The sequence below is a fragment of the Panthera tigris genome, chromosome E2, assembly GCF_018350195.1.
Source record: "Panthera tigris isolate Pti1 chromosome E2, P.tigris_Pti1_mat1.1, whole genome shotgun sequence".
NCBI lineage: Eukaryota > Metazoa > Chordata > Mammalia > Carnivora > Felidae > Panthera > Panthera tigris.
The window spans coordinates 59,307,547-59,322,328 of record NC_056674.1 but is presented as its reverse complement, the minus strand read 5'-3'; the positions used below and the strand labels follow the sequence as shown (position 1 = coordinate 59,322,328).

Genomic DNA, 14,782 nt, shown 5'->3' with positions numbered 1-14,782 from the left:
AAAATTTAAAAAAATGTTTCATTTTATTAGGCCTTTGTTTCCTAGAAAATGGAGCACACATCTTTTTGAATAAATCGAAATTCTTGATCTCCAAACTAGGGAGTCAAACTTTGCCTTCTCAATTTGACAAGAGATACGTGGTCTTAAATCCATTTTAAAAAATTTTTTAAAGTTTTTCTATACGTTTTGTAACGTTTATTCATTTCTGAGACAGAGACAGACCGTGAGCGGGCGAGGGGCAGAGAGAAAGAGGGAGACACAGAATCCGAAGCAGGCTCCAGGCTCCCAGGCGGGGCTCGAACTCCCAAACCGTGAGATCATGACCTGAGCCGGAGTCAGACGCCCAACCGAGCCACCCAGCTGCCCAAATCCATTTTCTAAAAACTGGTTTTCTTTTTGAGAGAGAACCTGTGAACAGGGAGAGGGTCAAGGGCAAAAGAATCCCAAGGAGGTTCCATGCTCAGCGTGGACCCCATCATGGGGCTCAATCCGACCCTGGGATCATGACCCGCGCTAACATCAAGAGTCAGACGCTCAACTGACTAAGCTACCCAGGTGCCCCTTAAGCCCATTGTCTATCATTTCCCACTTTTTAAAAACATCCTTGCCTTGAACAGAGAAGTTACTCTTGATTTGGGGTTTAAAGAGGTTCCATGTGAAATCAAGATTGGCAGGAACAGATAGATGTCGAGGATACTTGAGACTTTTGTAAACGTGTGATTTACACACGGCACGAAACGTGTCCTGGCATTTAAAGCTCTGTCCTCTCTGGATTTGGGACAGTGGCGGTCTAGTGAGCACAAGCTGGCCCGGGACTGCACTGCCCCGAGCAGTGCCACACTCCCCAGCAGAGGTCCCCAGGGCCTCTTGGTCTCGTCGGGCCTGAGGCTGCCCAGAGAAAGGTGCGCACGTGGCTCGGGGCATCAGGGCCCCCGTCAGGAGAGACCACTGGCCCATCCTTGTAGCTGGCGGCAGCCTCCCCGACTCGCTGTTCGGAAGAGAGAGGGGCCTCTGAAGGGGGATGTGCGCACCTGAGCAGCACAATCGCGGAAGCAGAGCGTTTCCTCAGCTCGCTCCCCGGGTTCTTCCACAAACCTCTGAGGTGCCTGCTTCCATCTGGGAATGGGTGGAGGTTTTCCAGGGCGTAGTGCTGGCCACTGCTTGGCTGCAGTCTGTACCACCTTTCCCTGATGAAGCACGAGGTGCCCGTAAACCACGAAATGTCTTCTCGACCAGGCAGCGCATACTCAACACCTTCTGTGGGGTACTTTTTCATTTAGAGTGGCAGGGTTCCAAGTGTTTATTCCCACAAAACACCCGGGTCCCACATCCATCCGTACACATTGCGGCCGGTCTTTTAGTTCTCAGGAGACTCCTGTTTGGTAAAGGCAAGACGAGCTGGCAGAACCTGGACTGAGGTGAGCAAGGTGCCTCGGACAAGGCAGAGCCCTTCAGAGGTGGGCACCCCTCTGCCCACTCCCGGCCCCCCACCCCTCTGCAGCGAAACCAGCCTTGGTGCCGTTAGGAAGGAAATTCCCCGCCTGGCACGGGATAGCGCGGACGCTATACCACTGCGAGTATCGGATACCGATCCATTAAACTGAACTCGGCGACGGGTTTTCGTTGTGCCTTTATTCACCTTAGTTCATTAAAAATGTACTTGGCTTAGAGATCCTATAGTGACCACCCACTGATGTGGGGTAGAAGTCGCGCCCTTCCCACACGGTATTTTTTAAAAAGCTGAATTTCTTCTAGGAATCTTATCACACAGGAGTTACAAGAATGTCAGGTATAATGATGTGTACAATCTAAACAAGACAGGCTGATTAAGAATTTACATAATGTAAAAATACGCATATTAAAAGTTAGCCACGTGGACAGATGCATGCAGTGGGAGTGGTCGGAAGGCTGGGGAGTCAAGCGCCCATATGCAGCAATATTCCTCCCCCCCCCCCCCCCATTAATAAGTAACTTCCACTAACAGGTCCGGGTATTCCACACACGTCTAAATACACAAAGGTGAAACGTAACCTGCTCGTTACACGTACAGTCTAAAGGTGACTGTGATCTTTCCGTCACTCCCACAAAAATAGTAAATCGTGAGCCCATGCAGGTAGTAGGAAGCATTGGTGGTTCTAGCTGAACTCGGAAAATGTCTAATTTTTGACACTGATATCCACGAAGAGTGTATGTCTCCTTTGTTACTGTTCTTTTCACAACTGACATGCACTTCGAGCAGAGGAACCAGGACGGTTCTGACCTACAGTGACAACTGAAATACTCTTAAAAATGTGGGAACTTTTTCGTAACAGCCACACACAACATAAAACATGGACCATCTACAGCTTTAGGCTGAAAGGTAGAGGGAGTGCATCTGAATTTTAATGCTTTAGTTTCCATGTTCTGTAGTTTCTACCACTGACCTAAGGAACAAAACTGCTTGAACAGCTTGTTTCTCTACCAAAGCAGATGGCAGTTTGACCTCTCAGAGAACACGCAAACCAGAAGAAATGTCACATTTTTCTTCCCTGGGCCCTTTGAGAAACTAGACCAAAATTTTAAATCATTCAAGGTTCTTATTGAGCAGTGGTGCTTTACTGTCTAGAGAAGCAAACGAAACCCCCTCCCCCCCCCCCCCCAATGGCACTGCACAGGCATGGAGGCATGGACTTGGGGCACACTACACTAGGAGTCGAGAACCTTGAGCAGCAGTTCAGAGTTTTCTTATCCACCTCGATTTTTCCTGCTTTTTGCCCACTATTACGGCCAATGTGGGCGGGCGGGAAGGGGGCTATGCTTGACAACTTATGCTTTCCAAGATCCTCTTAAAGAGAGTTCTCTAGTTGAGTGGAAACTCTTCTACAAAAAGTTGGCTGGTTCTGTGAACCTAGAAAAGAATTTCTCTCTGAATGCTTATGTTGCAAGTTCCTCATAGGGAAAGAGCATTAGAATAATGTGAAGGTCTATTTTATCGGCAACTTAGAATGCAAAGTATTTTATTTTTAAACCTCTAAATTTGAAAACAAAACAGCCTAGGTTAAATAATGGTTTTTCCAAAGCTGAATGTGCTCATGTGGAGCTCCATTTTTCTGCTTGTAGCACAAAACAACTTCCTACAACTCCTAGGCAGGAACACTACTGTTTTTGATGGTCTGTGATTGGATGAATGGATCAATCTCAGTTGGTAATATCCCTTTTTTTTCCTTGGTAAGGGCTTAAAAAAATTCTAGAACAGATGCATTTTTCTAGTCTTACACAGACACTTTGATTCCAAATGTCTCCTGAGAGGCATATACCATATACAGGAACCCGTCTTCGTCCTTCTCACGTTCATACACTTCAGAAATCGGCGTGGACACACTCACCATGCTGTGTCCATTGACTAACAGGAAGAACGCCTGATTAGCGTTGAGCTGTAAGCGCCTCCTATTGAAAGAAAAATAATGTGAAGAGATACTGAACACCAATACCCGGGATGTGTGAAAATCTCACCCACCCCCCACTGACACACAAGTACAAAGATTTTGTACATGCTGCTTCTGGCAAAATAAAATGTATGCCTACTGATGATTACTCTCAAAGCTTCTCATAAAGTACAGGACATTTCCTAGGATTACACTGACAAAGGATATATTAGTGGTAATACTTGATAGATTATTCTTACTATATTCCTGAGGCCAGTCTTAAACTAGCATGCTCTCTGAAGAGCCATTAGTGTCTAGTATGAGAAATACTTCAAAATATAGTTTATATTACCATTGTACCAAGTCTGCATTCTGTTACTAATTTTGCTGTACAAAACTTGTAATTTTTCTGATCAAGAGACAACATCTATACTAGATGGTTATGATGAAAGAATCAGAAGGACAGCAGATCCAACAGGGAAGAGAGAAGAACTCAGAAAGGAAATGTCTTTAGGTTTTATTGAGCTTGTGGAGATCTTAATCAAAACTGAAGATAAAAATTTGAAACAAAACACAACAACAACAACACTAAAGATTTATCTAAGTCTGATAAAGAATGAGAAGCTACCCAAAGAAATAGAAAAAAGTGATTATATACCTTATGATCTTGATGAGCTCACTCATGTTGACGTGATCAGGTACAAGGAACTTGGTTTTGTCCAGTACAGGAAGTTGCTTCTCACCCTTGTATCGTTCTATGATCACCTAAAAAAATAGCCAGAAAAGAGATTGTGAGATCAGCATTAACTATGAAGAACAGACAAAATACCTCCTATGTTGTAACTGGCACATACCTAAACGGGGTCTGAAATAGAAACGGCACAGTTGTTAGTTTCCTCATAGTGCTCTTGTGAAGAGTGATCATTTATCAGCTTACACTCTGTCCCTTACAGAATATGGCACACACAATACACAGTGGATGCCTCCAGGAGGTGAGCTATGTATTCTTTTTACTTGGAACCATGAAAATATACTAACTAGTCAGAAAAAAAAATACTAAGAACAGAGGCTAGGTGCCAGCTTAAAGTGTAAAGCTCTGAATCTGTCTGTCAATTACACCACCACCATTTCCTCTGAAATATGTAAGATCTTTTTTAATTAGATGTACTTCTACAACAACTTTTTTAATGTTTTTATTTATTTTTGAGAGAGAGAGACAGAGAGAGAGAGAGAAAGAGAATGAACACAAGCAGGGGAGGGACAGAGAGAGAAACAGAATCTGAAGCAGGCTCCAGATTCCAAGCCATCTGCACAGAGCCTGACTCGGGGCACAAACTCATGAACTGTGAGATCATGACCTTAACCAAAGTCGGACATTTAACCAACTGAGCCACTCAGAGGACCCGTACCTTTTTTTCTTTTTAAGTTTATTTTGAGAGAGCTCTCATGAGCAGGGGAGGGGCAGAGAGAGAGAATCCTAAGCAGGCCCCACATTGGGGGTCCACACACACAACACAGGGCTCAATCCCAGGAACCATGAGATCATGACACAAGCTGAAATAGGAGTCAGACACTTAACCGACTGAGCCACCCAGGCGCCCCTGAAGTGTGGAATTTTTTTGTTATGGTAATACACTCATGTTTTTTTCATACTAGACCTGTTTCTCTACTTGACATGGAAAAAGTCTTAAGTAAATATCTGACAAGTAGAGACAATGATTCACTGGTTCTGGAAACACATTTTGTGCAGAAAGACTTGAAGATTCTTTCATATTGACAAAATATTCCCTATATTTCTTTAAAGAGTTAAAAAAAATTTTTTTAACGTTTGTTTTTGAAAGAGCGCGAGCAGGGGACAGGCAAAGAGAGAGGGAGACATAGACTCTGAAACAGGCTCCAAGCTGTCAGCACAGAGCCCGACGCGGGGTTTGAACCCATAAACTGAGGTCATGACCTGAGCTAAAGTTGGACACTTAACTGACTGAGCCACCCAGGCGCCCCTCTTTAATGAGCTTTAAAAGTCAAGAATCTTTGTGGGTTTGAGCCCCGCATCAGGCTCTGTGCCGACAGCTCAGAGTCTGGAGCCTCCTTTGGATTCTGTCTCCCTCTCTCTCTCTGCCCCTGTCCGGCTAGTGCTCCATCTATCTCAAAAATAAATTAAAAATGTTAAAAAAAAAAATTTTAAGTCAATAGTTTTACATCATGAACTGAAATAAATCCATCAGCTCCTTGCCATACTTCCTTTCCATAGAGGAAAGACAGTTTTTCCCCTAGTTCTACGCCACTACAAAAGCAAAACAGCCATACCCTGCCACAACGAGAAGCTGAGAGTCAGGAATGGGAATCTTTACATAATGTTTCTTCAGAAAAGGGGAAGAGACTTGTCTGTATATGGCTCCGCTGTAAGGGAGCCCACGTGAGGTTCTGTGTAAGGCCAAATCAAACTGTTATCACCTTCCTTGGTAAGATCTAGAACTTTTATCCACAGGAAAGAATCAGTAGATAGAGTACACTTGCCTGGGTTTGACTAGTAGCAGAGATCAGAAGCAAGGCAGAAATCTTAAATTCCTGGTCCAAGAAGAGGCAGAAGCACCGGAGGAAAAACTTAAGACCTTAGAACCTTTCCCTTAAAGGAGGACACAGCAGCAGCCTGGGGACACAGGACAGGATGGCCTCGGGCACCTCCTGCTCTCTCTCAGGTGCTCAGGCTGCTCTGCGGGGAGAGGAGCTGTTCGAGCTGCTCCTGACTCGCCCGCACTGGCCATCCCCACGAGAACCATCACCTACAAATGACTGGCTTCCTTGTCCCTTCTTTTTCCTTTTTCCGGTACCCTTCTAATCTGGGAGAGAAGGTGTGTGAGTCATGGGGTAAGGCGTCTGGCTGCATCTGAGGAGTGCCCTCCTGAGTGCTGCACTTAGGCGGCCACTGTGGGCAGAAGCGTGGAGGACACAGCCGCCCTCAAGGAGTGGAGACCAGACTGCCGGCGGAGCTGCTTCTGCCTTCGGTCCTTCCATCCGATTCTCAACAAGCAGTGCCTGTGACAGTGGTTCTCAGACTTGTTCAGGGGATCACAAGCACGAACGGGGAAATATAAGCACGTGATTTCTGCAAAAACCCGGAAACAACTGGCAGAAAGGACTGCTAACATAGGCAGATATCTGCGTTTCAAAAGGAGGCTGTGGCACAAACCCTGGCAGACTACTGGGCTGTTTGTTTCCAACAGCTAGCACCTGCTAGCAGATAAGACAGCAGGTATTCAAAGTGAAGATAACCTTACAGTTCAAGAAATCCCCCAGGCCACATGTTGACCAAGTACCAGGACAGACTGAAATTTCTAAGCAGGCCAAGGAAAACAGACTGTTTTTTACTGTAGGACCCCACAGTTGGGAAACTGCTGGGCAGACCCATCTTCTCTTTTCTGTGTACCTTACAGCCCCAACTCCCTGGCTCTTTCCTCTCCCCTCAGTTTGGCATGAGATCACATGTCACAAAGCCGAACACGAAAGCTGCCACAGAGCTTTTAACAGTGGAGTTTCTCAGGGGTCTATAGAATTTGTAGGAGGTGACAACCACGTACACAGAATTACGCAAATCTTTCCAACAACTACATGGGATGGGATTCTCTTCCCATTTTACAGATAAAGACGTAGCAGGACCTTTCAGAATTTTAGTAACTAGCTCAAAATCACTTAGTAACCTTGAACCTAAGGCCTGAACTCAGCCTCTGTCTGAAACCAGGAGTTCCTCTTACCCACTAGACCTTGTGCCTCAGGCAGAAACCTTTTCTAGGGTCTGCCAGCAAAGGATCTGGGGCAGAGGATGTGGGTTCCTGGGCACACCAAAAAGCATCTGAGGCACCTACCTACACGTGACAAGAAAGAGCAGTGTTTTTCCTCCATTTCCTGCGAAGAAGCCAAATACAAGAGACTTCTCTGGGACGTCAAAAGACATCCTGGAATGTGCAGTCACATTTAAATCCCGAGGACTACTGAGTTTCCAACCGCAGTACTCAGCTTCCTTTAGCAGACAGTGGATACTTCCTTCCAGTTCTAGCCCCTCTATTCATTTCCCCCAAATAAATACATTTGACTTGTGAAGTGTGTAACATTAAGGTACCAAACTCAGACTCAGGAGGAAACAATGGGGTTAGATGAAAAAACTGTGTATTAAGTGATCTCAATTCTAGGTCATGAAGCTGACACTGGGGGCTATTGGTCAGGATTTTTGTAGAAACCCGTCACATGGTTGCACACAGCAGTGTTGTACCAAAATACTTAAGCAGTGCTCCCGTCTGCATACATTATGAATGACTGAAACACAGATGCTGGAGACTACCTACTGGGATTTTCGTAGGATGCTGCTCTCGGATAAGTCGGACATCTTCTACTCTTTGTTCTGCAATGAAAGGAAAAGACACAGGCATTATTAACGGTGACAATGCAGCTTCTTTCCTGCATTTTCACTGGTGGTTTCCATATGTGAATTCACCTATCCCTAGCTGTGGCAGAGTAGAGCAGTAATGGTATCTTTCCTAGAACTCAGAAGAACCAAACACTGGCATTTCATATCTGGTAAACTGACATGTAAGGCCAAATGCAACTTCCATGTAAACCAACATGCAATTACATGGCTATAGCAGGTGGAATAGCCTAAGACCAAGAGTACAGAATTCCTAGATTCAAGGGTTTGGGACCCCAGGCTCAGTCAAATACAATCAGCAGACTGACTGCACGGTATTACCAATCTTTCCTCCAAGGACTCCCACCACCTGTCAATTTTTGTGCATTTTCCATAGTTTAAGTTGGTACAGAAATCCATGATCAACCAGAGGCTCTCCAATACAATGTTCCCTTATCACTTCCTGCTTTTCAATGATATAGTCCTTAAAAGGAAAGAAAATGCCCAAAATAGATATGGGTAAAAGGAATTTCCTATTTGACTTTTAAACAGTTTCACTCAGTGCCCACCCCTCCCTTTACCTAAAAGTTTAAAGCACAAAGTCTACTGTTGAATACTAGTTTTTTGACAATCTCTATTCTCCCCCTTAATATAATCACTTATGTAAGTGATCAATATCATGGGCTTCCTGAGAAATCCTGGTGACTTTGAAAAAAAGATGCTATGACCTATATAAAAGTATATACCACTATTACCAACTTTTTTTGAATTTCAAAAAAATTTACTAAAATGACTGAAATAATTCCCATGTTCAAATTATGAACGTTTAGGTTCTATTTCTATTTTCCCACCCCAAATTTCTAAAACAGCTTCTAAGAAATCACTAAATATAAACACGTCTACTATAAAGACTGCAAATTTAGTGATTTGTCACTTACATATAACACCCAGTGCTCACCCCAAGTACCCTCCCTAATGCCCATCGCCCATTTAGCCCAACCCCGACCTGACACCCCTCTAGCAACCCTCATTTTGTTTTCTGTATTTAAATCTCTTGGGGCGCCTGGGTGGCATAGTCGGTTAAGTGTCCGACTTCAGCCAGGTCACGATCTCGCGGTCCGTGAGTTCGAGCCCCGCGTCAGGCTCTGGGCTGATGGCTCGGAGCCTGGAGCCTGTTTCCGATTCCGTGTCTCCCTCTCTCTCTGACCCTCCCCCGTTCATGCTCTGTCTCTCTCTGTCCCAAAAATATATAAAAAACGTTGAAAAAAAAATCTCTTATGATTTGCCTGTTTATCTTATTCATCCATCCCTTCCTCTATGTTAACCTGTTTTGTTTCTTAGGTACTGTTAATAGTAAGCTTAACCTAGTGGTTCCCATCTATAATATTCTGACTGACGTATCTGGTCCAAAACCCTTGGAATTTTCTAAACAAGAATAGTGATAATGATAAGGGCATCTTTTGTTTCTCCATAACAAACTACAAACAACCATGTCTGAGGTTTGTGTTAATGCGGTGATTTTTGGAAAGCTCCTAAGGATGGGAGACTGGCTGCCAGGGGAAAGAACAGTGACTTGAGGTTTGAAACTTTCAGACCTACCCCAACAACCAGGGAGGGGAAAGGGGCTAGGAGGATGAACTAATCATTAATGGCCAATGATTTAACCAGTCAGGCCCGTGTAATTAAATCTCCGTAAATACCCAAAAGGATGGGGCTCAGAACTTCCAGGTGCTGGGAGAATACCAAACTCCCCGGGGACAAAAGCTCCTGCACTCAGGACTCTTCCAGAACTCACCCCAGTACTTTTCATGAGGCTGTTCTTTTGTGTACTTTAATATCCTTTGTAATAATCCAGTAATCTAGTAAATAAACAGCTTTCCTGCAAGCCACTCCAGCAATTTAATTAAACACGGTTGGTGGGGGGCGGTTATGGGAACCTCTGATTTCCAGCCAGTGGTCAGAAGCACAGATTAACAAGCTGCACTTGGAATTAGTGTTTGGGCGTGGTGGGGAGGGGCAATATTTTGGGACTTAACTCTTATCAACATGTTGGATCTGAAGCTATCACCAGGTAAAGAGTTAGTACTGAGTTAAACTGTAGGACAGCCACCAATCAGTTGAGCATCCGACTCCTGATCTTGAGTTCAAACCCCACACTGGGTATAGGGCTGCTTGAGTGGCTCAGTTGGTTGAGCACTATTCTTGATCTCTGCTCAGGTCATGATCTCGTGGTTTGTGAAATCGAGCCCCGTGCTGAAGGCGTGGAGCCTGCTTGGGATTCTCTCCCTCCCCCTTCTCCCTGCCCCTCCTCCCCTGCTCATGTTCTCTCTCTCTCAAAATAAATAAACTTAAAAAAAGAAAGAAACCCACTTTGTGTACAGAGATGACTGTAAAACAAATTTTTTTTTTTTTAGTTTTAGGACAGCCAGCTGAATTCAGTTCGATGTGTGGAAAAGCCACACCTCCAGGGTCCAAAGTGAAGCAGTGATTAGAATAGTGAGAGTAGAGGAGACACAGGAGGAGGATTTTCTCCCTGGAATCATCTTTTAAATCCTTCTCTATTTCTGATTCCCCTTCAATGCCTCTCTCAGCTTCGAGCCCTGTCCCTGTCTGTCTTACCCCAGGAAAAGGTGCTCTACCATATAGACTTAGCCATCAACCCTCTTCACGACAAAAATCTCCATTCTGTCAGAGAAGATTCTTCCAGAGGTTAGAGGAAATCACAATTAATTCACTCTAGCAAATGAATGAGAATTCTTTAATTTACCCCGGAATATGTTTCACATTTAAAGACTTATCATAATACATGTAAAAGTTTAATTGGAAACATTCAGACAGAAGGGGGAGATTTTTTTTTTTTTAATACAAGGAAACAGGTTTGTTTTGGCAAGTGGAAAAGGAAAAAAATACAATAAAAATAGGCTCTAAATATGAGACTTTAAAGTCAGAAATCAGAATTTTTATACTGTAGTATCAGAAGTTTCTTTATCTTGATTTAGCCCCAAAATATGGCCCAAACGACAAAAATGATTCTTTTTACTAAAGGTGGGAAAATCAAAGTATGAAGGTGAGTGACTTCCTTAAGGTGAAAACACGTAGTACTGGGGAACTGGGGGGCTCAGGTGGTTAAGCTCCCAACTCTTGGTGTCGGCTCAGGTCACGATCTCACGGTTTGTGAGCTCGAGCCCCACACCGGGCTCCATGCTAACAGTGTGAAGCCTGCTTGAGATTCTCTCTCAAAAATAAACTTAAAAAAAGAAAAAGAAAACACATAGTGTTAAAGTCTCCTAGAAATGTCTTAAGTGTCTTGAGCAGTTGCAGTGAAAACGCAGGGGTGAGCTGGAGTAACACAGCAAATATGGGACATGCCTGTGCCTCACTCTTTTAAGTGGACAGCTATTTTCCGAGACTAACAGTAGATTTAACAAAAACATTACCAACACCACAGATAAAGGCACATATGAGCAATTCTTTTACTCAAGTATTTTTTTAATGTTGTAGCGATCTGTTTATCATTTGTCTTCAACAGAGTGCCCCCGGCAGCCAGGGACCTGCCTCTAGTCATCTTTGTATTCCCCCAGGGCTCAGGCTTGTACACAGAAAATGATAATAAACAAATTAAAGTTGTAAAATGGGAATAAATACTCCTCCAAATGCATATCCAGGTATACTTCCCCAGATTCCTTTCCTCCTGCTTCTAAGACCCTTGTAAGCCTTGCAAACAAACAAAAACGGAGAATAGGAGTCCGAAGTGTCTTAGTTGACCAGCGTATTTGCAAAGTTGCTTTGGGACGACTGAAGGCATTTGAAATAAAACTATTTCATTGAGTGAAATGGAAGCATAATAAATATTGCCCCCAATCTGTCTATAAATCGTAAGTGTGATAGATATTCAATCCCTCAATGACTGGTACAGCTTCAGTTCATGGAGTGCTGCCTGCGTTTTGCCATATACCTTGCTCTACAGGTCTGCCTTTTAGAGTAGTTATTCTAGACCAACACATACACGTCCCCGGAGACATGCAAACTTTTCCGCTATTAACGGAGAAGCTTAAGCCTGCTCACCGCTGAATCGCAGAACAGTGTCATTAAATAAACTGGGGCAACCCCAGGGGCTAAAGCAACACTTTTACATCTGAGAAGACCAAATCCAGAATTGTCCGCTCAAATACAATTCTGGAAGCTCACGCTTCCACCTGTGTGCAAAGGCACCCTATGCCTTTCGACTCCGTGTTGGCCCATCTCCTGTACTGGAAACGAAGGCGGCCTCCGGGAGGACGGAAAACACAGGGCGGACGACAGAGTGCAAGTCCAGACGCTGCCACTAGGTGGATCACGATCGTCACCTCTGTGGGCCCCACCCAGTTTCTTCAGCTACAAAAGGAAGGGGTTGTTCTGGATGAAGCTCAGGGTCCACTTCAACCCTCTGCATCCTGGTAGAAGGTATCAGCGGCGCTCTATTCAGCTCTGAATTAGCCTGAACTCACTCACGTGGAAAGAGAGAGAGCTGCTCGAGCTCGCTGGGGCTGGTGTGAGTGTGTGAAGAGGTTCTCACCGAAGAATTAACGTCTCTCATTTACTGGGCTACAAATCAAGTGAAAATTGTCAGCCCCGGAGCCAGGAAAGGCAGAAGCCGCTAAACGGCACTCGATATTTTTCTGCGAAAACGACTACTAAAGGGATCTTTTAAAAAGGGGCCAGATTCCAGGTGAATTCCCTCTAATTCATCAGAACACATTAATCTCACTTTCCTTACTCTTACCACCTACTCTTGCTCAGATTTTTCTAGAGTAACCTAAAAATACTCGAAGCAAAAGGAAAGTAACTATAGTTTCAGCTATGGGAAAATAAGCATCTTTCCCACACCAATGTCCCCAGTTAACTTTTTTTCTTTTTGAAGCCAGCTCTACGCCCAACGTGGGGGGGGGGGGGGGGGGTTGAACCTCCGACCCCAAGATCGAGACCCACACCGCTCTACCCACTGCGCCGGCCAGCCCCCCCCCCCCCCCCCGTGAGCTTCCAAATAAATGCAAGAGTCGGTGTGGACGGAAGCCCGGTACTAGAGGGAACCTGCTTCCAACGCTGCTCTCGGGGCTGCAGAAGAGCTCGCGAAGGTCGTGAGCGAGAAAATCCCCGCCGGGAAAGGCACGTCTAAGTCCTGCTAACGGACACGCCGCCTCTGCAGACGGAGCCACGGCCCGGCGGGCGCTTCCCCGAGCGCGGAGCGCGGCTTCGCAGGGGCAGGAGCTCACGACTGTCCGTAACGACAGCCACAGACCCAGGCGCGCCGCTCGCCTCCCGGGGAGCTGCGGGCCCTCCACGGAGGGCAGACCCTGCGGAGGAGGAGGCCCGCGCGCAGGGGGCTCGCGGGGCACACGCACGAGCCCCGCGGCGGCCCCCTCTGCCCGCGCGGCCGCGGCCGCTGCCAACAGCCCCACGAACACACGGCCGGGGGGCCGCGTCGTCCGCGCGGGATGTGCTGGCCTCGGGGAGCACCCGTCGGTTCCGCGTCCCCGTTGCCGCGGGGCCGCGAGCCGCTGGCCCCCTCTCCCGCCGCGAACCGGGTCAGGACGCGCCGCCACGCCCGGTCTCCGCCGCCCGCCTCCGGGGCCCTCCGCGGCCCACAGCCCCTCCGTCGAGGGGGACCCGACGTTTGTAAGCGACCACGTGGGATCCGGCCTCACCTGGACGAGATTCACTCGCACGCTAACGCCACCCCTTCAAAGGACCTGTCGCAGACGGGCCTCCGGGCCGGCCGCCCCCGCGGGCACGACACTTGACACTCGGGGCGGCGACCCCTCCCCTCCACCCCCCCTCCCCCCGCCCCGCACCGGAGGGCTGCTGCACAGCGGTGCCCGCGGCCGGGCCGCCGCCGCCGCGAAGGGCCAAGAGGTGATTCAGCAGCTCCGCGCCGGCGCGTCCCGCCCGGTGTCCCTCCCCCCCAGCCCCCGGCCAGCCCCGACGCCCCCCGGCCCCCGGCCCCCCTCGGCCTTCCCTCGGCCCCTCCGCCAGCTCCCGCCTCGGCCGCCGCCGACTCTGGCCGCCCGGGGTCCCCGCCTCAGCCCCCTGGCGGGCCCGGGGCCCCCTCGGCCCGACGTCAGCCCCCGGGCCCCGGCCCTCCGTCGGCCCTCCAGGCCCCGTCCCCCTCAGCTCTCCAGGTCCCGACGCCTCTCAGGCCCCGGCCCTCCTCGGCCTCCCTCAGACCGGCACGAGCCCCCGACCCTCCGTCGGCCCTCCTGGGTCCGACCCCCTCGGCCCCCGAGCCCCGGCCCCGCTGTCAGCCCCCGGGCACCGGCCCGGACCCCCCTCAGCCCCCGGCCGACCCCTCCGTCAGCCCCCGCCGCCGACTCTGGTCGCCCTGGGTCCCCACGCTCCCCGTCTCAGCCCCTCCGCGGGCCCGGCCCCCCGCCGCGGCACCCACCGAAGGTGCGGCGCTGCTTGAAGGTCTTCTCCGACGGCATGGCGCGGGAGGCGAGGCGGAGGGTCCCGGCTGTTCCAGAAGGCGGCGGCGGAGACTCCGACTGTGGCGACAGCGACTTCCCTTGTGTCTCTTCAGGCCGCAGCCGCGTCAGGTGACCGGTGCGGCGTCCCAGGGGGCGGGGCCAGGGCCGGCCGCCGTAGCCGCCATGGCGGGCGTGGCGGAAGCGGGGCCGCGCGCGCAGCGGAAAGCCCTCCGTGCGCAGGCGCGCGTGCCGGGCGGGGTGTGGAGGTCCGGGCGCGCGCTCGCGGGAGGGGGCGCGCGTCTTGGCCCCGTAGCCCCCGCGTCAGAGCGTCTCCCGCGCCGAAGTCCCGCGGGGCCCGGCTTCTCCGACTGAGCCCGCCTCGCTTGGTGCCGCGTCTCTGACAAAGTTCTGACCCGAAAATGCAGTCGCTCCGTGCACTCGCCGCTGCGCCACGGGTCTGGGGTCCAGATCAGGCACCTGTCGGTGTCGAGCGCTTAGGGAACTGGCCCGGGGGAGGAAGGGCCCCCCGCGCCGCC

At 48.8% G+C, this 14,782-nt stretch overlaps 2 protein-coding genes across 3 annotated transcripts in view; one reads left to right on the top strand and one right to left on the bottom strand.

The window, feature by feature from the left end:
• Positions 1-1,611: 1,611 nt before the first annotated feature.
• On the bottom strand, positions 1,612-14,308 carry MAP1LC3B (microtubule associated protein 1 light chain 3 beta). The gene is made up of 4 exons (XM_042968060.1): positions 14,225-14,308; positions 7,745-7,800; positions 4,063-4,169; positions 1,612-3,426 (listed from the first exon to the last, which is right to left on the bottom strand). Exons 1-4 carry the CDS (start codon positions 14,262-14,264, stop codon positions 3,252-3,254), a joined length of 378 nt encoding a protein of 125 aa, XP_042823994.1. The 5' UTR covers positions 14,265-14,308; the 3' UTR covers positions 1,612-3,251.
• Positions 14,290-14,782, top strand: part of FBXO31 (F-box protein 31) — a 51,427-nt gene continuing 50,934 nt past the window's right edge. The window contains exon 1 of one of the 2 annotated variants that reach the window (XM_042968057.1): positions 14,290-14,375. The gene's annotated coding sequence lies outside the window, so the exon portion shown is untranslated. The remainder of the gene's footprint in view (positions 14,376-14,782) is intronic. The other variant, XM_042968056.1, reaches the window with a different exon arrangement.